Raw genomic sequence first — 24,395 nt, 5'->3', positions numbered from 1 at the left:
AAATTGCACGCTATTCAACTAAGCTAAAATTTATTTTTTTTTTTTGCCAACTTGTGAAAAGGCGTAAAAAAAAAAAAACACAATTTAAAAGAAACATTTTTTATAAAAGTGAAGAAAATAAAAAACATGATACAATTAAAAAAAAAACACAGTAGAATTCGTTAAAAAAAAAAATTTGAAAAAAACAAAATATTCATAAAACAATTGTTTTTTTCAAAAGACTACACTTTTTGTACATTGTGAAAAGTAACTTTACAAGTTGCTGTTAAAGTGGATTTTTTTTTTTATTAAAGAAAAGAAGAAACATGATTTTGCAAAAATCAATTGTTTTTAATGTCATTCGATTTAATAAAATATTATAAATAAGTTGTATTGCATGTTATGAGAAGCCAAACAATATGTTAAAAATATGAGAAATTAAATATAAGAAATGAATTAAAAACTAGTTATCAAGTGTAAAAAACAATTTTGGGTTGTCTCAAAAAAAAAAACGGTTTTTTTTGGTATTGCTTTTTAGTGTAATACAATACAAAGTTACATTACAGCATTTAACCACTGAATATCCAGTACATAACTCTTATCAGGTCTAAAAAAAAAAATTAACATTTAATAAATCATTATATTATTTTATTTTTTTATTGTGCACATTTTCTATGATTTTTATGTATGTAAAGTAGAGTTTTAATTTAATAAACCTATTTATGACATGGTAAACTAATGTTTAGTAAAACAAGTAATGATGTTTTTGAACCGTTAATGAAATTTTTTGTTGTAGCTTCAGCGTTGAGCAAAGTCATGTGTCCATATTTGAACCTTACGCGCTAGGCTTTCGTGAATAAGTCTTTTTCTTTCTTTTTTTTTTCGCTTTGGACAAGCCTAGATGAGTCGTGAAAAATTAGAAACCTATGATTTTTCAAAAAAAATACATAAAAAAAATATTTCTTATGCATCATTGATAAATGAAGAAAACAATTATTTAGTGAAAAAGAAAAAATCGTCATTTTCAGAGAATTCTGGTGCATTTTATGATGCTTGTGAAGAATTTGAAGACAACACTTCTTTAGTCAATGTTGAAACGATTCCTGAAACGAAATTTACAATTACGTCTGAATCGAATACTTCTGCGTATGTTTGTAGTTCAAATGATTCTTGCACATCAAACAAAGATAGGTTTCGTGAAAGACTTGGAGATCAAACACTTATTCAAAATTCAGAAAAGAAATTTTTAAAACCGTTTGGTTCCATTTTGTCTTCAACACGTTCCGCTCAATTTTTTAAAATGTATTCCTCAACAGCCGACGAGAATGAATGCTATTCTTTAAAAAACGATGATTTTTTTAAATCATCTATCCATGAGCAAAATTTTTCTAATATATCTGACTATTTTGGTTTTAAAAAAACTCAAAATACATCATTTACGCCAAATCTAGAGTCAAGCAGTAATTCCACAATCCAAACTCAAAAAAAGGAATTGTTATTTTCAAACCATGCATTAGCATTACAACTAGATGGTCAAAAAGACAGCATAAAGACTCCTACTGTCTTTTTGAAAAGCGAATTGTCAGCCATAACATCTTTGAATTTAAATGATTCGAGAGACACAAAAAGCATCTCATGTAAACTTGTAGACACTCTAGAAACTAAGAAGGAAAAAACAACTAATTGCGACTTACCTCTAACTAGACTAATAAATTTAAGTCCTGAAAAAAATGAAAGTAACGAAAATGACCAGAAAAAAAATTTTAAGGTATTTAATTATATTTTATCATCATGTTTAATAGGAAAATTCTTGTGGTATTAGGAGGAGAGCATGTGCAAGGAATCTGCACACTCTATTGTAAAGTATGAAAAGGATCAAGTTAATGGTTGTTTTTATAATGTTGACAGGGCAGACATGATACTGTCGACTAAAGATCAAGATAATTTGACTCGAATCACGGAAGGCTCAGCAGGACCTACATCGTTACTTCCTGTTCGGAATATTACGACTGGAACAGTTCAATTTTTGAATACTGCAACAAATGGATTGAAAAATCAAAATATCCAAGACTACTTAAATGTCTTTCTTATGGCAGATATAGAAGTAACACGACTACAAGAGCCAATCAGTGGAGATAGTAGTATATCTGGAGATAAAGTTGAAGAGCAGGATGAAGAAACTTTTATGTTTGAGGCGACTAATCTACCCACAAATAGTACGATGTCTTATGAAATAATCACTTGAACATTTTATTTGTTGAGTTTTCAGAAATCAAAAAATTGTTTGAAGCAAATTCGAAAAAAACACACCGTTTTCAACAATTCACGCTCTCGTTACCTAATTTGAAAAATCGCATTGGTAACAAATCATGTTAACAAATGTTTTTTTGTACTATATGTTTTTTGAAGTTTCAAGAAACCTGTCACGAATTGTAACGGAAAACAATTGCTTTACTGAAACGTTAAATAAAAACTCTGATGAACCAGGCCGTTTCAAATCGATGTTCCTTAAAGCCACTGAAACATTGCAAAATTCTAAAAGTTTTTATAGTTCATTTGGGCCTAACGGAAAAAATAAAACTCTCGAGCTTAATTCGAGTTTACGTCACTCTACAATGCAAAATCATTTACTTCTTCAATACTGGAAACGTCGGTCACCACCTTTCCCAGTTCGTATTCGTAAAGGTCTTGGAAAACCATCTAAAATATTAACAAATATTTGGCTACTACAGCAACTGGAATTACCACCATCTTCTCCAATATGGAGTTTGGCTATTAGTAGCGATGGAAAGTATGTTTTTTTGACTTTGTCCTCCACATCAATTCAAGGAAATATCACCAAAATAAACAAAAACAACGTTCCGTATTATGCAGATGGCTTTCTGTTGGTTCTCAAGATGGAACGCTTCAATTATGGAAATTAGAGAAATTACTTGAATATCGTCCTTTGGTGCATCGAAAAAAAAATTCTTCTAATGAGGATAAATTTTCGAAGCTCACTTCTTTTGAAATTATCGATCTTGATTCGAATGTATCAAGAGGAAAAAATCAAACTACTAAATCACTTTATTCCAAGTCACCTGCTGTGACGTTACTTGGTCATAGTGCAACAATAGTAACTTGTGTATGGGATTTTCTACCTCTTCAAGTAGCCTTTGAATGGATCAGAGTTGTATTAAAATATACTGAAATTTTTTTTTTGATTATTAGAACAATGCAAACCGTTTGGCTTCTGTTAGTCTTGATCGCACTGTACGTATATGGACGGTATCAGAAAATGAAGAAGGAACTTTAAGATATAGCGTTTTATTCAATTGCGGTGATTGGGCTACGTGCGCTGCGTTTCACCCTATTTCAAGAGTAGATTAAATGTTTTTCCCATTTCAATTCATGCCATTTAATTTTTTTTTTTTTCATAATTAGAACATAATTTATACTGGAGGACTCGATGGGGTAGCGCAAATTTGGAAAGCTCCACTTCATGTTAAAGGATACAGCGATGTTTTGTTTCATCACTCGTCCTCAACATTTGAGGCCGATAAAGTTGAAATGCTGGATACCTTACGCGTGCGTCTATTAAACAAATTTGTAGTAGTTATTTTATTTTATACTTTTTTTTTGGGGGGGGGCTTTTTACGCAGTTGCCGGATCTTATAACATCTATGACTGTATCTCCAAAGTACGTTGCATTCAAAGGACTGAATCGAAAATATGTTTTTATGGCGCTAGTGGGAAATATTTAGTTATTGGACTTCGTTTGGGTTCCGTTTTTATCTATGACACAAATACTATGTCAATTTTTTCTAAAATTGAATGCCGCAATCGAAAAGGTCCTTATGCCTCAGGTCGAAAAGTAACGGGTTTCTGTTGGAATCGTTCTAGCAACGCGCTAATTATTTCCACAAGCGATTGTCGTATACGCCTCGTAAATTTGAATGTAGAGTGTAATACATATTTTTACATCATTTTACAATATAGTTATCCATGCTTTAAACTTAGGATACATCCACATGGATTAAATTCAAAGGACATAAATGTAATGAAATTATGCTATCTGCTATTTTCAGGTAACAAAGTCATCTTTCTGTATTTTCTTTACTTTTTCCCTCTGTTGAAAAGCATAGAATGTTAACAATAATTTTTGTTTGTTTTGATCAGTCCGGATGAAAACTATGTCGTATGTGGATCAGAAACTGGATTTGTTCATCTCTGGGATATTACTACCATGTTGTCTAATAATAAAACCGTTTTGTCACGGTAACACGGACTCTTTGCAATTGACTGTAAAAATTTTTGTTTTGTTTTCTTACTATTTGCCTTAGAAAATCTTCAAAAATAAATTTCTCAAAAACTAACCGGCAATCGGAAAAATTCAAAGGTTTATAAACCATCACTAATACACGTTGTTAATCTTTTAAAATCGTAGCATTTGATGGACTTTTAACATGCTGCATTGTGGGCAATGAGAATTTTGCAAACAATACAATAGCTGCTATCAATGAAATAGCTAAAACGTCCGACGAGCTTTCACCATGGAAATACATACAAAAGACACTTCAAGAAAGGCCATTTAACAATGGTGCATCAACAAGGTATAATTTTTGTTACGAGTTTTTCTTATGAGTCGAATTGTCCTTCTTGTTTTTCCTAGCACGGCTTTGACAGGTCTTGTTATTGTCACAGCTGATTTCCGAGGTCGTCTTAAATTTTTTATCAATACTACATTTAATGGACTATTTGACACTCAAGTCTAATTCAATTAAAAACCGTTATTTGTCATAAAACCAAAATAGAACAGATTCAAAAAATACTATTTCTTTACTAGCCATTAAGGTGTAATTTTAAATCTTGAATATATATCTCCATATAACTTGATTCATTAAAGCTACGCAACTATTTTTTTATTACTTTTTTGATAAAAGACCAAACCGTAATTGTCGAGCTAAAATTTTAGAGTCCCAATCTTTTTGTTTAGTATCTAGTAAAGATAAAATACTGAATTCTGAAACACATTTAAAAGAAAAAGAAAAAACCTACTCGTTTCGTTAGAATTTAAGGAATTCTGAGTAAAAAAAAAAATATTAAGAATGGTTTCTGACTTAAACGTTAGACGTGTATTCTTTTACTTGTGTAAGAGGAGTGCCAAAACGTTTGAGTCGTTCTTTCCTTTTCAGTATCTCGGTTTGGTCTGTGGAATCGATTGTTAATGATTCAGTTGGTTTCGTAAAATTAAAACGTTTCTCCCTTAATTTCTTTTTTTCTTCTTCACTTGTGTTTTCAATGGTATTAAAACGTTCAGCTCTTTGTTTTCTAAGATCTTCATCGGTTTTCGAACATGTTGTTTCCTCCATTCCGAATTTTTGACGACGAAATTTTCTTAAATCCTCCTCCGACCTAAACAATAGTGTTAACAATCATTTTAGTTTTTTAGTACAACATTTCAATTTCCACATGTTGTGTTTTATGTACAACACTTTCTTAACGTGGAAGAAAAGAAACATCACGTTGAAAATACAACAGTGAACAAATAATTTACAATTATGATAAATTTTTTTTAAGACACCTTACATATTGGAAAAATCGGCAGGAGGTGAAGTTGATGTAGGTGTCGTTTTGTATGTCACAGGCTTCGTCAACATGCTTTTCAATACACCACTCCACTATGTAATTTTTTTAAAAGAAAATACTTATCAATACGTTGTGTTACTTGAATCTCATTGTGTCTTTTGGCATACTTCAAATGCATAGGGTCTTCAGAAAAAACAGTAACGTGACATAATCGTAGCGTGAATCGGGTTTGCTTTTGTGATTTAAGCAGACAACTTGGTCAAAACAACCATTCTAATCACTATTCTAAGGATCCTCAACTACGCATAACGTGAAAAAAACAGTTTATTTCATAAGCTGTTCATTGCACAATAACGTTTTTTTTTTCTTAACTTTTGTGTTCAAAGTATCAATGTAATCAAGTTTTAGTTGACTTTAAAAAAACACTAACAAGCGAAAATCCTTATATAAAATAAAGAAACTGATGTTTATTTTTAAAAATTCGACGGTAAATATTAAAAATCCTTACGGTTTTTTTACTCGTTAGAATCTAGTTTATGTTCTGAGTGTTAAAACGATTAGAGCTAGCGCCATAACACAAAACGAAAGATTAGAGTTAAGTTGACGTAACGCGTCTACAAGCTTTTTGTTTAAATTATCAATTTATTGAATCACGTTTTGAGTAAAAAAAGTGAATTGAGGTATTAAAAAGGTAAGCAAAATTCAAAAACTTAAAGGTCCGTGTTACAAGGTTGGTTTTGATCGTTATATATTTTTTTGAGTTTAGAAAAGTGAGACTTTTTTTTTTTTGTAACAATAAGGCATTTATTGCACCCTTGTGTATAATGCGAAATATTCTTACCCTGTTGCCCAAGATGTGTCTTTTATGGATATTTTTGCGAATGCTTTTTTCACCAAGAATTTCGAAAAGAACCCATGAGAAGTTTAAAATAACGCACTAGATATTAAATTTCAAATACTCGATTGACTTTTCTTCCAAATTATGATTTTTTGATTCCCAGTACTTTTTGGTTAACTCTTATGTGACTATGTTCTTGATTCCATCCATCATTAAATTTCTGTTTTAACAGAGTTTTTAAAAGACGCTCCGTTGACGAATATCCTCAGGCAACTGGCTTTTCAATTCATGTGTCGTTAAACTCACCATTTGAACGGCCTAAGGTCGTGTAAGAACTTATTTCACAACGGAAAAGCGTTGACCTTATTATTGGTTTAAAAACATGTGCAGTTTTAAAATATTCAACATCACTGTAAGGTTTTAGTTACAAAAGTTATTTTGACCATTTAAGACTTTAATGTAAAAGAAATATTGAAATTTATTTTTAATAGTGTAGCACAAAAGGTTTAAGAGGTATTTTGAATTCAGATTTCAGCATGAAATTTAAAAGGTTTCATTAAAAACATAAACTATGGCGATATATTTTATAAATCATTTTAGGATTTGTTTATCAAAAAAACCGTTTAATGAAAACGGCGGTAAAGAAATTCGAGTTTAATACAAAAGCAAATACGTGTGACTTGAAGCTTTTGTCAATCACCATGTTTTTCTTAAATAGATGAATGAAATAAATATTTATTGTGCTGCAACTAGCAAACTCTACATAAAGAAATCCATTGATCGTTTCAAGATCATTACCATAGAAAAAATAGGGTAAAATGTAAAAAAAAACTTTTAAAATGGTGCTTTTTTAACTGCAAGTAATAATTGAAGAAAAAAAACGTAAATACCCAGAGTTTTGTTTTCATGACAAATTCAATAGAGGTAACGTGTAGTCCTTTTTTTTATACCCAAAAAAGAAATTTAGAAAAAATAACAAAAAGAAAAAATTAATTCGAGTTTTTTAAATGTTCTGCTCTGGGGTGAAAATTTTTTTCTTTTATATTTGATCTATAGAGAAAAAAAAGTAGCGGGGTATTCTGCAATTACTGTTAAGCAGTTTAGCGTTACGAAGCCATATTTTGTAATACAAAGAATTTATAGAGGAATTTCAGTTTATTTTTGTGTTAAAAAATAAAACACAAAATATCTTAGTTTCATTACACGATTTCAAACTCGAGTTGTTTCCGATAATGGTACCTGACAAAGAGAATCAAGAAACTTGTGATTCAAATGTACAGGAAAAAACGATAAACGAGTCCACTATATCAGATATACCAATGAAACATTGTTTTTCAACAACGACCTCTTCAACAGGTTGCGTCGGCGTTGATTCAGGTAACGTGGAACCGATTTTTAAAGGGCAAATTGAATAGTAACATGTTAGGTACATTTAAACTGTTTGCGGGAGCTTGGGGCGAAAGAGGTGTAAGAAAATATATGGAAGATACCCACATTGTATGCCCGTCAATTTATAAATTAATATCTGTAAACGATTCAAATTTTCCTGAATGTTTTGATGCAGCGTAATTTGCATATTAGTATTTTAATTTAACACGTGTTACAGATTTCTTTTTAATGCATTGTACAGAGTTTTTGCTATTTTTGACGGACATGGAGGAAAACAAACAAGTGTTTTTTGTCGAGACAATTTGATTACAGAGGTAGAGCGACATGTCTTACTACATTTTATCACAAACTGTAGATAGGTGAGAAGTTAATGAACCTTTACAGCGAGGTTCCTGTGGATGAATTTTTTTATACGGATCGTCACGTCAGAAAACTTTTAAGAAAAGTGTTGGATGGACTTAACGCACGTATTGCTGCTGAAATGCCGTCATGCAAAGGTGTATTTGAATTTCTTGTTTTTTCATTGGTACTGAGAATTTTGTCATATTCAGACGGAACGACCGTTATCATTTCCTTTTTTCCGTATCGCCAATGCAGCACGATTATGTATATTGCTTCTTTGGGAGATACAGCAGCTTATTTGAGTCGAGTATCTAAAGGCGTAGAACAATGTAATGTTTTCAGTATATTTGACTAAAAACTCAAAATTATACCAAACTGTAACAGCCATTCCTTTAAATGAGATGCATAAACCGTGGATGGTTAACGAAAAAGCACGAATTGTACAAGCTGGAGGCGTGGTATGACTCATTTGGTCACAAGCCGTTTTACACTATTATTCTAGGTGGAGTCAGGGCGAGTGAACGGCCTACTAGAAGTTAGTAGATCTCTGGGAGATTTAAGGTATAGATATTTTTTACATAAAAAAAACAAAAAGTGAAAAAAAAAAAAAACATATATTTATAGTCTGAAAAAATATGGTGTAACGTCATGTCCATCCTTCACCAAACTTACAATAAACTACACAATGGTAAAAAGATTGATTTTTTTAAAAATAAACAACCCCTTCACATTGTGTTTAATTTAGGATAATTTCATACTTTTAGGATGTGATGGTTTTTGGATTAATTGGACGGCTGTGGAAGCCTTAACAAAGGCTAAAGAGTTATTATTTAAAGTAATTCTAATATTAATCCTGTTCAAAAACATCATTTATTTTAGGAAAGTCGGCGTTTGATAACGCAAGGAGACAAAGATCCGTTTCCTAATTTAGAAAATATATGTCAAGACCTTGTCAATCATGTACTTCTTGAAAAAAAATCTCAAGATAATGTTACGGTTATTTTAATATACATAAAAAAAAAAAAATAGTGCTGTTTTAGCTTTATGATAATATGTTAGGGAAAGGTTAAAAATTATATGACAACATTAGCCACTCTTTTTCACCAGTGAAAAAAAATTAATTTATTTAATTTTGACAATAATTTTTCTTCGTCTTCTTTTTAATGAACCAAAGTGTCGCGGTGCGTTACGCATACCCAACGTTGCCGCGTGTTTATGTATGGGTTCCGTTAATTTACGGCGATAAATCGAAGCCATACGATCCTTAAGAGCAGCTGCGGGGATGTCTCTCAACTGTAACATTAATCAGCAACACGGTGGGAATACTTTGTAAAAACTAGGACTAACACGAAGTTTTTGTAAGCTGTGAATCGTTTCGTTTGATGTTGAAGGAAGAATTACATCATCTGGTTCATCTTTATAAATATACTGTAATAATTTATACAAAACAGACAAGAATCATGCGGTTATAGAAAAACAAACGTTTTCGACAATTTTTTTATTATAAAAACCATAGTATTACTTACTCTCCCTGATTTGTAATACACAGTTTTATTACTTTGTTTGTCTTTGTCGTGTGCCTCCTGTACCCGTTGATTATATGTCTTTCGATTGGATAACTGTTTTTTTCTTTCCTCCATTTCGGCAATGTATTGGGTTGTAAAGTTGATGGAATTCAAATATTCTCGCTGCTTTCGTCTCTCTTTCGCCTAATTTAGTGGGAGAATGAAACAAGCCAACATATATCAAATGAATTTTAAAAGACATGGAAATCCTTCTTACCTCCCGAACTTCACGACAATGTCTTCTAAAACGTCTTCGAGTCACTTCACTTTTGGCACGTTTTGACATTTTAGCTAAAATAGAATTCCCTTCATCAGCTTCTCCGTTATCACTATTTGAATCTAACTGGTTCGTCGTTTGCTCTTCTTGCTTTGGTAATTCATTTGATATAAAGTTTAACACCTTTGTTTCTCGTTCTGGATCAACGTCCGAAAGTTTTGATAAAAAATGAAATATCTTTAGGGAATCAGATAAAATATCAAACAATTAATATAAAGACATAACGACATACTTTTTGTTTCTGCAGAAAATCCAAGCCGTTTAATAGATCGACGGGTAGTAGGGTCATCTTAAAATAAAAAAAAAAATGAGTTTTCCTTTTTTTGTTAAGGAACCAAAAATATTTTGATCTTGGTGAAAAAAACAATGTACACAACCTATTGAACGAACCAATTCAGTAGTGATTGGGTACATATTTTCTTCAGCTTCTTGCTCTTTTCTATCCTTTTCTAAAACAGCAGCTGCCACTGCTAGTAGACTATTCTAATAAGGCAAAATAAAGTGACAGCAAGAACAACGTTATCAAAACGAAATTTATTCAAATATAACGCTGCTAGATTTCCTACTCTATAATCTATAGGATCCGGATTAATTGATAGCCCCGGTAAAGGTACACATACAGCAGGAATTGTATTGGAAACAAGATCCTTTTTTGATTTCATATTTTCTACATGTTGGTTTACTGGTGTACTTGTCCAAATATCATAATTGTCTTCAAGTTTCTTTCTTTTCTAATCAAAAATTACTCGTATATTATTAGTAGTAGAAGCTTGGGAACAACGAAAAGTACCACTGCATCTAAATTTTGTATTTTCTCTCTTCTCGAAGCCGATCTTTTCACTTTAGATACAGCTGCAACGTGATACTGCGATAGATTTAAAGTCTTATTGCTTAATTGATGTAAATGCTTTTGAGTGATTCGTCCAAGCGATGATGCACCTACGGCGTCAAATCGAAAAAAAGGAACCGTGTTGGTGAAAGGTTCTGATTGTTTTTTAATAGTTTTAGAATTCTTATTGGCTACAGTGCTCTGAACTAATCTTTTAGCAATTGTATCATGAATCTCTGGTAACACATTGGTCGTTTGGGAGGAAGCTAGCTTTCTCCATGCCATTTTTTTAGACATACGACCTGACATTTTTCGTTTGCCAAGTTCTCCAGAACTTGCTGCCATAGCTTGATTTAAGCTATAGGTTAACTTTTAGTTTTCAAATAAAATCCGGGACAGAAGTTGACCAGAAAGCTTTAAAACAAAATTCAGAGATTTGCCTAGTCATCAATGTTTATGGTCAAGAATTTAAATAACATTGTTTGATACTGCAATCATTTTGTATTCCACCCTTCATTCTTTTAATTTTTCTAAACAAAATTTCACTCTTAATAGTTTGCGTTTTAATTTGACAACACAAAGTACTTTTTTAACTCTATTGTAAATATATAGATTGATCTGGTTTCAATACATATGACATTTATGCATTGTCTTCGTGTAAACAGAAACACTGCTTTGTTTTATTCTTATGTGTAGGTGTAGCTTTTTGGCCCATGCGTATTTCTAGCGAAAATGCTACAAATTTATTCTCACGTAGCCGTCAAGGTATTGTAGAAAATTCTCGTCTTCACTCTTTCATTACATCTTACTTGCTTTAAACATAACGCTTAATGGCTGCCGATTTCATTAAAAAGTGACATTTTGCATTTTTTTTTTGGAATAAGCATTCAAAAGTACCAGACTTAACTTAATGTTGCTATAAAAAGAAAGAAATTCTATTCTTATTAACAAAAAAATTTACATATGATAAAAAAATATATTTCATTAACGTTAAAGGGGTCATTTGAGTAATGAAAAAAAGAATTAAATTTACACTAATGTTTTTCATAACTTTTTATTTAATTGCAGTAACATTATTTTTTGAATTAAAAACATGCAATTTCAAATTTTCCACTCTCACGTGTAACGCCACGTTTTAATCATCAAATTAAAATTTACTAATGTTGTATCAAAAAAAAATTTTTTTTCAAGTCAATTTGTAAAACAACAGCTTAAGAATAACAATACAATGAGTATGAAAATTGGTGTGATGTTTTTAATTCGTTTTACCAAGAGAACTAGTGTTCATTCTAGCAAAACCAAAGAAAAATTAAGCAAATGCTGTGTTTAATTATCTTTTGTTGTTTCAACCTATTGAGCACACATGTTTTCTTTTTGTAAGGAATGAGGAAGAATAATAAAGTATTTGGACTAACGAATTCTTCGTTATAAGAAAAACCTTGTGTTTGTATGAATTCTTCTTCATAACAAACTACAGTTAAAGGCGTTAATGAGCATTTTGCTTCAGCAGGTAAAACACAACTTGTTTGTTATTAAAATTTTCAAAAGTATCGTAACTTGAAAATCACGCTGATTCAAAAACTTTCAGATCATGACTATTCGATCTAGTGATCATCTCAGGCCGTTGAGTTGTAAAATCTACTCGGTGTTCATTTCAATGTCTACTATTCAATTCTTTTTTTTGAATATATTTAAAACAGTTTGTTAAATTTCTTTGCAACAACAGTCAGTGCCATAACCAACTTTATCATTTTCGTCCTCGTAATATATATTAATTTCTTTTTGATTTCAATAATTAATTTTTAAGTAACAAGTATGAATTGCGAGATTTCCGACATGTTCTTTTTTAGTAAATACCGCAATTTTTAATCTATCTATCGTAAAAGAATTATTTTCTTTTTTCTACAATCATCTCAAATACGTCAACACTTTTTTGTAAAGTGAGTTACAAGAAATTTTCTAAAGAGATAACGTTGAATAGTATTGATAACGTTAACAACAAGTCCGAATCAAATTTTTTTTAATAAATCACTCAAGTTTTGTCAAACCTTTAGACCCTTCAGATTTGTTTACACTCTAGTGTTTAAAACAACATTTATTTTTTAGTTTAAAAAATGGAGATTACCACCTGCTTTTATAAACTCCGATCACAGCGTGGCTTTAATAAACAACTTTTTTTTGTGAAGAGTCAACACTTTTTAATATCTTTTTCTTGTGTATGTATGTTTTTACTCGTTTTCCGAATGTTGACTCATGTTCCTAATCAAATTATTTTACCTGGATTCTTTTTAGTTATATCGCTTACCATAACTTTTGTATGTAATTTTTTTGATGACTTTAAGGTGGAATGCACTGGAATATTTGTAATACTCATCATTCATATAGTTGTTCAATCTATTGAAATAACATTAACTCATTGTACTACCAATGACATATTTCCTCGTCTGGAAACTCCATTTTATAAAATTTATGACGCTCTTATTGAATGTGGAACACGGCCGTCAGAAAGCTTTTGTTACTGTCAATTTATATCTATTAATACGTGGTGTCTTCTGTTAGTAGTCATTTCTATTGGGATTCATTTGAAAATTATTGTTTCTTTACTCTTTGTATTTCATATATGTTTTCTTATTGGAGGAACTGTACTTAAAGTTCCTTATTTTTGGACGACGATGGTACCTCAAACATTTTATTATACAACTGTCTTATTATTCACCTATTCTGTGTTTTTCGAAATTGGTAGCGAAATTTGTCGTATTAGGCAACAGCCTATTCAAGGATTGAAATATTTACCTACGTTTTTTTTTTCTTACATTGAGCAACAAGCATTACGTGAGGTTCCCATGTCTATAGTGAGAAAGAATCTCTCAGGAGAAGAACACTTATACATTTTACTTCGAGCAACGCAATCCATTGCCACAAGAAAAGTCGCACTGGACTTTATCATACAATCCCATAGGAAAAGATACAAGAGCGATGAAAAAGATTGTGTGTCTCAACTATTTTATCGAAACGCCGTATTGTGGTATCATCTTGATAGTTATACGGGAAACAACTTACCAAACTTCATTCAATCACTTTCTCCTTCCTTCAAACTGTTACCTCAACAAAGGAAATTAACAAGTTATTTCAATTCGGTGTCACATACATATACAATAAGTCAACAAAGTGATTTACAAATAAATAAAGAAAAATACAGTCCAATGTCTACTACACAGCAACGGGATATCATTACTGAAGCAGGTTCACATTGGAATAGTCCGCGTATTATGAAAACAGCTGCGGAAAACATATCCGCTAGGATTCGTTCTCAGGTCAATCGGGTTTACTTTCAAAAAGATTCAAACTCAATTTTAAAAGAAGAGTGCCAAATGATCTCGACCGGAAAACGTTATTTTTGCACTCCAAAGCTGAATACCGCAAATCCCTGTGCTTATTCTGAATGTCTGACACCATGTTTAACAGATTCTAGTTTTTCCGATAATGAAATAAATGACAATAATTTATCGATTGCTACACAACAACTTAAATCCTATGAACCATTAGACCCATTATATCTTTCAGAAACAGTACAAACGTTAGGGGAAGAATTAGATTTATCAAATAGTTTCCAAAGCAGCCTATGGAATGATTCAAATATCAGTGTCTCAGAAAAACAACAAAGTGAGACACTCTTTCTAGATGGTATCTCAGATTTTGGTAAAACGAAACACAGAGATAGAATTCAACCAGAATATACATTACCACATATCGGCGTAGACTCTTCTTCAATGCAGTCTGCATTGTCGGAACGTTATAGTTTTATAAAACCTAAAAAAACATATGTCAATTCAACAAAAATTCATGAACAGATGCGTCATCAAGCTAATCTATATGATCAAATGCTTAAAAAAACAATCAAACATCACTCGATCCCTATTACTGCTAATAAATACTTTTTTAGACCCAATTACACAAGATTTAAATTAACGAAACTCTTCAACAAATTTCTAGGTCGCGCATCATTTCGGCTACGTGGTATTGATAGTATTATGTGTAATGCTCAATGGCGTCATACGATTGCTATACCAAAATGTTATATTTTTGGAGACTTTGTTGACAGAAAAATAGAACGTTGGTTTCTATCTTGGTTATCGTTTTTACAGGTATACATATTAAAAAAACCAAATTTAAATACATATTTTGTCGAGTAGGCCCAGCAACAAACCAAACGTCGATCGACGACTTCAATTCTTCTTTTCTCAAATTTTTTTGTAGGCTTGCTACGTTTCTATACTCTTTTGTCAAAAAACTCAAATGTAAACCGATCGAATGACTTTTTATTTTCTTCCATAATAGTCAAGCATAAATTTTTGTAAAATGTTTTAGGGAAAAAATGTGCTCTCAAATGCTTCCAACCGCAATTATTTATTTTATTTTATTTCGAAATTCTTTTTTCAAATTTTTTTAACCTCAATTTTACTATACTTTCAAGATCCCAAATATTTAAAAGCGTCTTTTAACGCTCATGCATTTAAAAGATATTCTTTGTTTATGGGAATCATCAAGTAAATAAATAGAAATTGAAAAAAAAAAATTTTAGCTTTTTGAAATTTAAAAGTTCAGGTTTTCCTTTACTTGACGCCTATGTTGAACAAGTACTTTTTCCTGAGTAGGTTCTTTTCAAATCCATGTCACATATTCCACTTCTATCGTTACTTCATGAATTGAACGAATTAAAAAAACACTTTTATTATGAAACAATCTTGTCAACTCGTCTACTGTTATTATTTAGAAAAATTTAATTAATTTTTGTACAATGTGAATTGAATTTTTTATTACTTGTAACATTTGTTTAAATGTTCAATTTATTCAAAATGTGGATCTTTTCAGGTATCCAGTAACGTTTTCTCAGATTCTCTATTCCAGTATAACATTTCCTACATTGTCACAAACCAGTGTGACTACCAACGTTGTTTTTTGCGCTGTCTTATTAGTATGCCTTTACTATGGCTTCTGTTCTCACAATGCAACCATGTCAACTCACTTATCGTATAACATCTCTGTCATATACATTGGATTTTTAATGAGCGTCTTTGTTCTATATATATCAAGGCAAGCGTTTATATGTCGTTTATTCGATTAACCATAATGCTCAATATGAAAGGTGTATCATGACAAATTATCGCTTTCTTTTTTGCCATTACGTGCTGCCATACTTACTTTATATTGACGCCCTACAACCAATTGGTGAACCATGTACAAATGACGAGATTATGCAGGTGGTATCATGTGACTATTAAAAGAAACTGGATTCGGTTTGATGGATTAAGTTATACAGACGAGTCTACTTTTCATTCTTCAAGCCGAAACCCACTCGATTTATTGTTTATCCATCTACTAATGTTGAGTGATGTTGACACAACATATTATTAAATCAACAAATTGTACTATTCTCAACACCCATTTGTCTAGTTCGTTTTGCTTTCAATACAAAAATTATGGTAGAACAAAAAATTGAATCATTATTTTCAGGTGTTTTTGTATTGTTTACATGAAAACAATTTCATATGTAAAATAAAAGCAATTTAAGTAAATTGAAAAAGAAAGATTTATTTCTAAAAAAACAACTGGTGCAATTCAAAAGAACATAAGAAAATAGTTTATTTATTTTGATTGTACATATACAAACCCGCATTGATTTTAATTAAACGTGGTTATAATTGTCACTAATATAAATGATGAAAATTGAAATTCTAGTATAACTAGTTAAACCTCAGAGCGTTATGGGAATTGTTTCAACTAACGTTACCAACAAGCCGTCGTAGCTCAGTCGGTAGAGCGCACGGCTCTTAACCGTGTGGTCGCGGGTTCGAGCCCCGCCGGTGGCTCGTTTACTTTTTGCAAAATTAATCATATCACCTTAATGTGCGTTTAATTTGTTAAGATTTAAATGGTGGTTTCAGAGCATTATGACATAATTGGAAAAGTACCAACAAAGTTCAAAGTCGTTTAGAACACAAGACTTTTTAAACATTACTATTAGTCTCTTATATAATATGTCATGAGAAATAAAATCTGCTTGCAGAATTTTCAAAAGGTAATTGTTTGCTTAACGTAGTCCATAGAAACTGAAAAGTTTTTTCTCCTATTCCTACTTTTTACCCAACTTAGCATACCAGACTCTGCACTCAATATACTTACGTATAACCATGAAACATTTACAAAAGTATAAACTAACTATGTTTTTAACAATATTATACTTTTTAATAGCTAAAACTACCGGTCAAAGCATAGGCATGCCTTATTTTTACGCACAAGAGGGAAAAGAAAAATGTTTCAGTGCAGAAGTTCGCACCGGAATGACAGTCGGAATTACTTATATCAACTATAATAATACTGGTACAAAAAATTATGATTTTGTCACAATGTTACTTGTTAGTAGTTTTGCAATAAATTCATGACATGTCGCTTTTTAATTCTAGCGTATCACTATTAATAAATTTATCTATTTTGGGCGTCTTAGGTGTAGAGTGTTCTGTTACTTTGAGGGATTTTAAAAATAAACCTTTATATATTAGAGAAGTCAACTTGGCCAAACCCCAAGGAAAAATAACATACATATCCAAGGAAAATGGGGAACTCAAAATATGTGTTTATTGTTCCCATTTACCAGTACGTTCAATAAATACATATTTCCCCCTACAAATTTTTTATTCATATCTATAACCAAGTGGCATACCATTTTCATGAGAAAATGGACAATCTCAATAGATACGGGAGAGTTGAGTACTAAGTCAAATGTAATTATTTTTTAAAAAATATTATACCTTTCATTCACGTCCGTTTCGTTGCAGAACTTAGTTGACCATCAATATTTGAAAACTGTAGAAGATACACTTGAGGCGTTGCATTACCAAGTTGATTCTATACGTGCGGAGAATATATATCAACAAAAACAGGTTTTACTAAATTATTTACCGTAAAGTGTAGAAATCGGTATTTGTGCGAATTGCTTTTCATCTTTCTTAGGAAGAAAAGTATCGCGCAATATACGCTAAAGTGAATTCCCATATTATATTGTTTTCAGCACTTGAAGTGATTATTATGGCAACAGTAACGCTTTTTGCCATTACTAATTTATCCCGCTACTTTCACGCTCAAAAACTTTTTTGAAAGAAACCCAAAAATCTTTAGCTTTAGTTTCTTTTGGCATTATTTTATTTTCTTAAGTATATAAGTAGGTTCATAAAAAAAGTTTACTGGTTAGAAAATGAACGCAAAACATACAAAGCATTGAGGCTTTCTTAAATGTTTTAAAAATTTTCGACCTTATTATATTAGGTTTTTTTTTTTTTTTTCAATTTACGCAATAACGTTTTTTTCGACAAAAATTAAAAAAATAAATTGTTTGTTATTTTTCTGTATTATTCGATTACCATTGTTTAGTATTTATAAAAAATAAAAAAGGTTATTTAAGTTTAAGATTATACTTGATATCGTTAAAAAGTATGCCAAAAATCATTATGCATTTTTTAGGCTATATAGCTTTGGTAGAATAGTCACTTCGTAAAGTAATTTTGGGATAAATTTAAATTCAGTTTATTCTTATTTTTTTGATACTTACGTTAAATCATTTTTTCTTAATTTTTTAATTATTTTAGCCAATGATAAAACGAATGCAGATCATCAAATGATACGTTGATTTTTATGCTCGATTAAAATCCGTTGAAAGAAAATATGTGTCGAATGAATAAAACTATGAATGTAGTTAAATCTTTAATCACGTTGATTGATAACATTACATAGTTTGATGCAATGTTTACAAATGATAAATGTAAAAGTGAAAGAATCTAAAATTTATTTTCGAATAAAGCTCTATAAAATTGCAAACAAAAATTTAAAAATAAGATAGAAAGCCTACATTATACTGGTATTTTATGTTCAATTTGTGTCAAACATGACAGAATATTAAATTTTCAAAAAAGGTATTCAAAGTCTTAAGACACCAATTTTGATTAAACATGTAAAGACAAAGTGTTTTTTATTTTTTACAAGTTTTTGTGAGATTTTAAAAAATGTTTTGAATTATATAAACGGAATCTAGTTTTTTTTATATAATGTTAAAAAAAAAAAAAAGAGATAATGCGCACTAATGTTTTCAAAATATTTTAAGAGAAGTTAATATTCATGTGTTTGTGTTGCTCGCCTTAAATCGAATAAAGGTGCAAAATAACGATTTTAATGTCGAGAACAGGTCACGGTGCATGTTACTATTGTAATTGACTAATGGATGAAGAGTAACATTTAAGAGAATTCAAGATTTATAATAATTATATTTGTTCAAATGTTAAAAAGGTGATACCTTGTGTAACTTGGAAGAGTACAAATTGAAAGTATTCATAATTCAGTCATATAAAATCACAAAATATTTATCAGTTCGTACAGGCAATGGATTCATTGTCATTAAAAGTTTCCTTGTTAGCCTTGTACGAAGCATCCTTTTCTCCAACATGATTTTTCTGTGGTTGCTGTCGTATTGTGGGTATATAAAGTGAATGTGGACTAGAATAGTACCGATAATCCGGATCCTAGAGTGACATACTAATTGTTGGTGTATCTACTAGCATTGCTGTACCTTAAGATCAATAACAGTAGTGCTTGTGTATGTGTTTGTTCCCTCAATCATAGCTTCAGCAGTAATGTAATAGGACTGTTGAGGATTTGCGTTCATTCTCAAAACTCCACATACAACTTGTCCAGGATTGACGGCGATTGGTATACGAAACAAGAATCGGATTTGATACCTTTAAGAACAAAACAAGTTTATATGATAGATGTTGAATTCTTTAAGGGTTTAACAACACACCAATGAGTTGGAGGGGATAAAGGTGAGGTAGAAAACTCTACAGAGTGTTCTCCTTCATCGAAATGAACATCAAACCAACCAGCTATACCATGAATTAAGCATGGAAATTGTATAGGAAATCGATATTCGATTGTCATCTAATATTTATTGATTGAAATTTGTGTTTATATTGACATAATGAAAAAAAATGACGTACATCTGAGAGTGAGTCGCGGGAAAGTGTTTGAAAGTCATATACTTCACAGTGCCACTCAGTAGTTATCAGATTGTTCGGATCAATATAATCTATAAATGTTTCACGTAGTACGAGTTTTGAGAACTTCCCTTACCGACAATAGGCTGCCTAAATAATTCGTCGGCTGCTTTTTGATAAACACTTCGAAGGTCGACACCTGAAATAAATGAAATAATACCACACCTGGATTTTCTCTTTTTCTACTTAACCATAAAAATTTTGATCACTCCAAAAGTTTGGACGATTACTGATATCGTTGTAAAGTACAGGATCACAAAAAGGTGCAAGAAACAAACGACAACGATTAGGATACATTGTACCTATTCAAAATATTTTCAAAAATCTGTATACAACAAGTGTGTACCTCCAGGTTTCAAAAACATATCACGTGCAAAAAGATAACTTTCAATCATTCGTTCGTTAAAAATGAAAGTGCCAATGGGTTCAGACACCAGAATGTCAACTTTCTCTCCGTCTAAATCCTTTACTAAATCAAGTTTTTCTACAGTAGAATTAATGACTTTCATGTACGATCCCCATTTCGTGTTGGCTTCCACCAAAGCAGAAGCAACTAGAGCAGAAGAAGAAGCTTCAACAATATATCTGTTACAAATAAATAAAGAAGAGACATGATTTCTAAAACAAATGTTTCATTAAATATATACACTTTTTCTTTATGAAACATGAATGTAAAATACTACAAGAAAGAAGGTAATGAAAGTTGTTATAATCTAGTAGATGTATGCTCAAATAACGGAGTAATTTGAGCGAAGTGATAAGAGGTCAATGATGATACCGTTTTTGAACACTAAACGGATAGAAGAGACATATTAGATGTCACTACGAGACTGAAGTCGGTGCAGTAAAGACTTTTAATTGTTTGCAAGAAAAAAATCTTTTTAAGAAAATAAGAAGAGTCAATGTAAGGATTATAAAAGACCTGGATTGATACCATTTTCAACATACACGGATGAGGCTCCGGCTTGAGCAGAAAAAAGAGATAATATACCCGAACCTCCACCAACGTCCATTACACGTTTTGTTACAAAACATTTCGAATTCAACAAAATTGCATTGTAGTACATTTTTGTACGAACGCTATCTTGAAGCATATTCATTTGATTACTCATTTTCCCGTAGTAATGAAAATAAGATGTAACGGTAGAAGGATCGCTGGCATCTAAATGAGAACGAGTTGCACTTGAAAACGTCAATGCTTTGTTATATTGAGATTGAAATTTTTGACGACTCTCGTCAGATATAAAATTTATTACAACAGCAGACGGACAGTTTGAAGATGCTGTATATGAAGTAGATAACTCTACAAAATCCTTAGACATTGTATTGATGGAAGGAATATTTTGTACAGTGTTAATGTTTTCATGTTGTTGCCAAGCTGATTTACAATTGTCGCCACTATCGCATGTACTAGTAACCAACAAAATAGTAGTGGTATTGATGGATATTACTTGAAACTATAAGCAAAGAGTATGTGAATATATTGTCACAAATAGTTTTTACTTGATTTATTAGAGACGACCAGATAGCGCAGCCTATAGGAGGGCTTTGATCGTAAAGCATTAAAGACGGAGCTGCTCCTGGCGATGACTCATGAAATTTATACGTCCCTTGATGTTTCTTCTTAAGTAAAGGAAATAAAGAATAATCACATCCATCCAGAGGTGATATTGTTATGCTGGGTGTACATTCTTGTGTATCCTGTTCTTTTAACTGTTGAGGGTCTATAATGTTGTTGTATTCCTTCAAAGGTTGTGATAAATTTTCTAAAGACATTTGCTTCGATGTTATACGATAAAGGACTTCAAAAAAAAATTTAAACAAGATTCTTAATGTACGAAAATGAAATTAGAGGGACAAGATTTTTTAATAAAGCACAGCTTTTGTGATAAAGTCAGTATCGTTTAAACATGAAAAGAAAACAATCTTTAACAAATAAAAAAAACCGAATTCGTTTCTTTTTTAGATAACAAAATATCGGTGTGTTCAAGCTTATCCTTTGTATAATAGAAGCGAACCAGGATTTCTTTCAGCTACAATAAGTTCGGCCTGTCCCAAAACCAATTCGCATGTTAGGCATGTACTCTTATATATTTTCTCTTAATGTTTCTATTTCAAAATCAAAAAACTAATTTAATATGCACGGTTGTTTTAAATATGTTATCTGTTTTTTGTTTCTTGTTTAACTTAATGAATAAGTTTGTAATATTGGGAACAGGACACAACGAGAATAGTTGGAACACATCATTTTAAACGATTTCTACTAGCTGCATTTAGGAACATTTTTTCAATATCTTGCAAATTTACGATGCATTTGCAAACAACTAATTTTGTTGCTAAAAGCCTAAAATCAACGTACATTCAATACTTTACCGGCAGCGTTAAAAAGTTATATTTTGTTCGTGGCTATTGTACACATAATAGGCACGCCACATCTGGTAGTAATAAACTTTCTCATTGTTTTTTTTTTATATCTGATACTTTGTTGTTAAATGATTAGTTGAAGCAAGATGTTCATTATCTTTTGTTGCATCGAGATGTAACCGCTTGTTCAGGAATAATTTCAATCATTGGTTCTCATCTGTAAGATAACAAACTAAGCCTTTTAATAAAATAAGCTATTCATACTAATACTACCTCAATACTTTTTTATTGTTGATTTCAACTACGAATCCGCTGGATTCCTTCAACTAGCAATAGGCTAAACATGTTTGTATAGTCTACTAGAATTCCACGAAAATTGGAATACACTCAGCTTCCTAATGGTTTACGAGTCGTTTCATATGATCGTGGGGGTCACATAGCAAATTTAGGTAAGAAGGATCTCGCGTCTTTCAAAATGTGAGTTTTATTCAGTACATGAAAAAAAATTATGTTTAACCATCTCAGGAATCACGGTTCAAGCTGGTTCTCGTTTTGAAACAAATGAATCGCTTGGATGCAGCCATTTCCTAGAGACTATGGCTTTTCAATCAACTTTTAATAAGAGTTCGAAACATACTGCAACATTGTTAGACAAATTGGTTGCTAACGCCTCATGCTCTGCTGGAAGGTAACAGTTTTGGTTTATCTCACATACATTTTAAAGTACAGAGAATCCATTTTTTACAATTGTGAAGTTGAAAGAAAAGACGTTGGAAATATTTTCCACTGTGTATCCGAAAACGTTACATGTCCTTTGTTTTTGTCTTCGGAAATTAACCAAAAAATAAATCTTTTGGAAAAAGACAAAAGAAATTACACTGAAGATATAGCCTTGCAGTTACCAGACCATTTTCATAGTACTAGCTGGCCAAATAACACGCTTGGTACTATACATAGTCGTAGACGCATTTATGAGCTCACATAATTAGGTAATCCTCAGTACGGGTACAATACGATGCATCAGCATTTTAATATCGAAAGCCTTTCAAAGTTTCACAAAAAACACTACACATTAGACCGTATGGTGGTCTCTGGTATAAATATCAATCATAATGAATTATGTTATTTAGCGTTAAATGCATTTTCGCATTATACAAGTAGGAATGGCAGTATTTTTATTTACCTTAACACTCATTTCTGTCTAGATGCTACGTCAACCTCTGCTTTGCAAAAAGCTCAATACAAAGGAGGTATTTTTGTATTAGACAAACCGTCACCTTTATTACATTTGCTAATTACATATCCCACACCGGGCGGTTTACTATCAAACGAAATTATTGTCTTAACGGTGTTACAGACCTTATTGGGTGGTGGAGGCTCTTTTAGTTCTGGAGGCCCTGGTAAAGGAATGTATAGTCGCTTATATCAAAAAGGTATGTTTTTTTTTTTAACAAAAAAAAAACGAAAATACCCTTGGCAAAACTTTAACGAACATGACTTTTTTTTTTTTAGTACTTTGTTCCCACTGGGTTGAAAACTGTATTGCATTTAATGTTCAATACAGCGATGACGGGGGATTCGGTATTTATTTAATTGGAAATCCATCTAAGGTGAAAATTTGTCAGCATCCTAATCAAGTTGCACACTGTGAATCGTCATCCTGTGTTGTATAGGCCGAATTAATTATCAGGACAATAGCTAATCAGTTGCGAAATCTTTCGTTTGTATCACGCGAAGAATTATCCCGAGCGAAGAATTTATTAAAGGCATCAATTTTGTCGAATTCTGAAAATCGCATGATTTTGTTAGAAAATATAGCTCAACGGGTTTTGATGAATAAAGATGTTTTGTCCGAATATGAATTATGTGATCTTGTAAACAAAGTTACCGTTGAAGATGTTGAACGGTACTGAATGATTTTTTCAAGGTTGACGTATGATTGTTTCTTATGATCATCAGAGTTGGCAAACACCTAATATGTTCTAAGAATCCCACTATAATTGCTTTAGGCGACACTTTTCATGTTCCACCGCACGATGAAATTATGAATAGTTTACAAAATAAAATATGATCAATTTTTGAACAAAAAGATGAAGCTTGCGATACTGTTTCACTAGGTGAAAACATAAAAATAAATCAAAGC

The 24,395-nt window shown here is 31.4% G+C and overlaps 8 protein-coding genes, 1 long non-coding RNA gene and 1 other non-coding gene across 18 annotated transcripts; 6 read left to right on the top strand and 4 right to left on the bottom strand.

Moving 5' to 3' along the window:
• The first annotated feature begins 635 nt into the window (after positions 1-635).
• LOC128882861 (WD repeat-containing protein 44-like) lies at positions 636-4,768 on the top strand. Of its 7 annotated transcripts, XM_054134642.1 has the most exons (15): positions 636-1,747; positions 1,802-1,842; positions 1,888-2,195; positions 2,249-2,338; positions 2,389-2,770; positions 2,854-3,127; positions 3,190-3,339; positions 3,403-3,546; positions 3,621-3,658; positions 3,709-3,916; positions 3,979-4,046; positions 4,138-4,236; positions 4,302-4,357; positions 4,406-4,571; positions 4,631-4,768. In XM_054134642.1, the coding sequence occupies exons 1-15, from the start codon at positions 881-883 to the stop codon at positions 4,731-4,733; spliced, it is 2,994 nt and encodes a 997-aa protein (XP_053990617.1). In that variant the 5' UTR covers positions 636-880; the 3' UTR covers positions 4,734-4,768. The 7 variants fall into 7 exon arrangements, 2 of the variants coding, with proteins under 2 accessions (XP_053990617.1, XP_053990615.1); XM_054134640.1 differs by having other exon boundaries at positions 1,802-2,195; XR_008458586.1 differs by lacking the exons at positions 4,302-4,357; positions 4,406-4,571; positions 4,631-4,768 and having other exon boundaries at positions 1,802-2,195; positions 3,709-3,771; positions 3,825-3,916; positions 4,138-4,207.
• On the bottom strand, positions 2,547-3,051 carry LOC128882863 (uncharacterized). The gene is made up of 3 exons (XR_008458588.1): positions 2,913-3,051; positions 2,725-2,861; positions 2,547-2,679 (listed from the first exon to the last, which is right to left on the bottom strand). It is a non-coding gene; the product is annotated as an uncharacterized LOC128882863 (long non-coding RNA).
• On the bottom strand, positions 4,738-5,947 carry LOC128882862 (uncharacterized). The gene is made up of 4 exons (XM_054134643.1): positions 5,548-5,947; positions 5,106-5,373; positions 5,017-5,041; positions 4,738-4,957 (listed from the first exon to the last, which is right to left on the bottom strand). Exons 1-4 carry the CDS (start codon positions 5,616-5,618, stop codon positions 4,884-4,886), a joined length of 438 nt encoding a protein of 145 aa, XP_053990618.1. The 5' UTR covers positions 5,619-5,947; the 3' UTR covers positions 4,738-4,883.
• A 1,539-nt stretch (positions 5,948-7,486) lies between these two features.
• On the top strand, positions 7,487-9,247 carry LOC128882896 (integrin-linked kinase-associated serine/threonine phosphatase 2C-like). The gene is made up of 10 exons (XM_054134722.1): positions 7,487-7,762; positions 7,812-7,950; positions 8,016-8,088; positions 8,130-8,271; positions 8,326-8,445; positions 8,501-8,574; positions 8,619-8,677; positions 8,741-8,804; positions 8,862-8,951; positions 8,996-9,247. Exons 1-10 carry the CDS (start codon positions 7,618-7,620, stop codon positions 9,143-9,145), a joined length of 1,056 nt encoding a protein of 351 aa, XP_053990697.1. The 5' UTR covers positions 7,487-7,617; the 3' UTR covers positions 9,146-9,247.
• LOC128882895 (uncharacterized) lies at positions 9,109-11,157 on the bottom strand. Its single transcript, XM_054134721.1, has 8 exons — positions 10,749-11,157; positions 10,525-10,689; positions 10,349-10,441; positions 10,191-10,247; positions 9,899-10,135; positions 9,643-9,825; positions 9,464-9,544; positions 9,109-9,409 (listed from the first exon to the last, which is right to left on the bottom strand). The coding sequence occupies exons 1-8, from the start codon at positions 11,130-11,132 to the stop codon at positions 9,239-9,241; spliced, it is 1,371 nt and encodes a 456-aa protein (XP_053990696.1). The 5' UTR covers positions 11,133-11,157; the 3' UTR covers positions 9,109-9,238.
• Positions 11,158-13,140: 1,983 nt separating this feature from the next.
• On the top strand, positions 13,141-16,422 carry LOC128882890 (uncharacterized). The gene is made up of 6 exons (XM_054134711.1): positions 13,141-14,932; positions 14,981-15,085; positions 15,156-15,334; positions 15,388-15,438; positions 15,660-15,881; positions 15,934-16,422. The coding sequence occupies exons 1-6, from the start codon at positions 13,460-13,462 to the stop codon at positions 16,067-16,069; spliced, it is 2,166 nt and encodes a 721-aa protein (XP_053990686.1). The 5' UTR covers positions 13,141-13,459; the 3' UTR covers positions 16,070-16,422.
• Positions 16,423-16,584: 162 nt separating this feature from the next.
• On the top strand, positions 16,585-16,657 carry Trnak-cuu (transfer RNA lysine (anticodon CUU)). Its single transcript has one exon. It is a non-coding gene; the product is annotated as a tRNA-Lys (tRNA).
• A 260-nt stretch (positions 16,658-16,917) lies between these two features.
• Positions 16,918-18,412, top strand: LOC128882944 (uncharacterized). Of its 2 annotated transcripts, none has more exons than XR_008458638.1 (5): positions 16,918-17,168; positions 17,293-17,441; positions 17,501-17,569; positions 17,624-17,806; positions 17,857-18,412. XR_008458638.1 is itself a non-coding variant. In XM_054134808.1 (5 exons), exons 1-5 carry the CDS (start codon positions 16,979-16,981, stop codon positions 17,940-17,942), a joined length of 657 nt encoding a protein of 218 aa, XP_053990783.1. In that variant the 5' UTR covers positions 16,918-16,978; the 3' UTR covers positions 17,943-18,412. The 2 variants fall into 2 exon arrangements, 1 of the variants encoding a protein (XP_053990783.1); XM_054134808.1 differs by having other exon boundaries at positions 17,624-17,728; positions 17,799-18,412.
• A 537-nt stretch (positions 18,413-18,949) lies between these two features.
• LOC128882849 (histone-arginine methyltransferase CARMER-like) lies at positions 18,950-21,796 on the bottom strand. The gene is made up of 9 exons (XM_054134624.1): positions 21,392-21,796; positions 20,837-21,345; positions 20,235-20,473; positions 20,080-20,190; positions 19,965-20,027; positions 19,832-19,920; positions 19,636-19,772; positions 19,405-19,573; positions 18,950-19,357 (listed from the first exon to the last, which is right to left on the bottom strand). Exons 1-9 carry the CDS (start codon positions 21,662-21,664, stop codon positions 19,202-19,204), a joined length of 1,746 nt encoding a protein of 581 aa, XP_053990599.1. The 5' UTR covers positions 21,665-21,796; the 3' UTR covers positions 18,950-19,201.
• Positions 21,797-22,074: 278 nt separating this feature from the next.
• On the top strand, positions 22,075-24,361 carry LOC128882850 (uncharacterized). Of its 2 annotated transcripts, XM_054134626.1 has the most exons (11): positions 22,075-22,326; positions 22,389-22,471; positions 22,608-22,701; positions 22,778-22,940; positions 22,982-23,196; positions 23,242-23,331; positions 23,383-23,409; positions 23,458-23,685; positions 23,765-23,862; positions 23,926-24,158; positions 24,212-24,361. In XM_054134626.1, exons 1-11 carry the CDS (start codon positions 22,197-22,199, stop codon positions 24,321-24,323), a joined length of 1,473 nt encoding a protein of 490 aa, XP_053990601.1. In that variant the 5' UTR covers positions 22,075-22,196; the 3' UTR covers positions 24,324-24,361. The 2 variants fall into 2 exon arrangements, with proteins under 2 accessions (XP_053990601.1, XP_053990600.1); XM_054134625.1 differs by having other exon boundaries at positions 22,155-22,326; positions 23,242-23,409.
• The last annotated feature ends 34 nt before the right edge of the window (positions 24,362-24,395 follow it).

Source organism: Hylaeus volcanicus, unplaced genomic scaffold (genome assembly GCF_026283585.1).
Source record: "Hylaeus volcanicus isolate JK05 unplaced genomic scaffold, UHH_iyHylVolc1.0_haploid 12197, whole genome shotgun sequence".
NCBI lineage: Eukaryota > Metazoa > Arthropoda > Insecta > Hymenoptera > Colletidae > Hylaeus > Hylaeus volcanicus.
The sequence above is the reverse complement of the archived record's forward strand: the minus strand, read 5'-3'. Positions and strand labels throughout refer to the sequence as shown.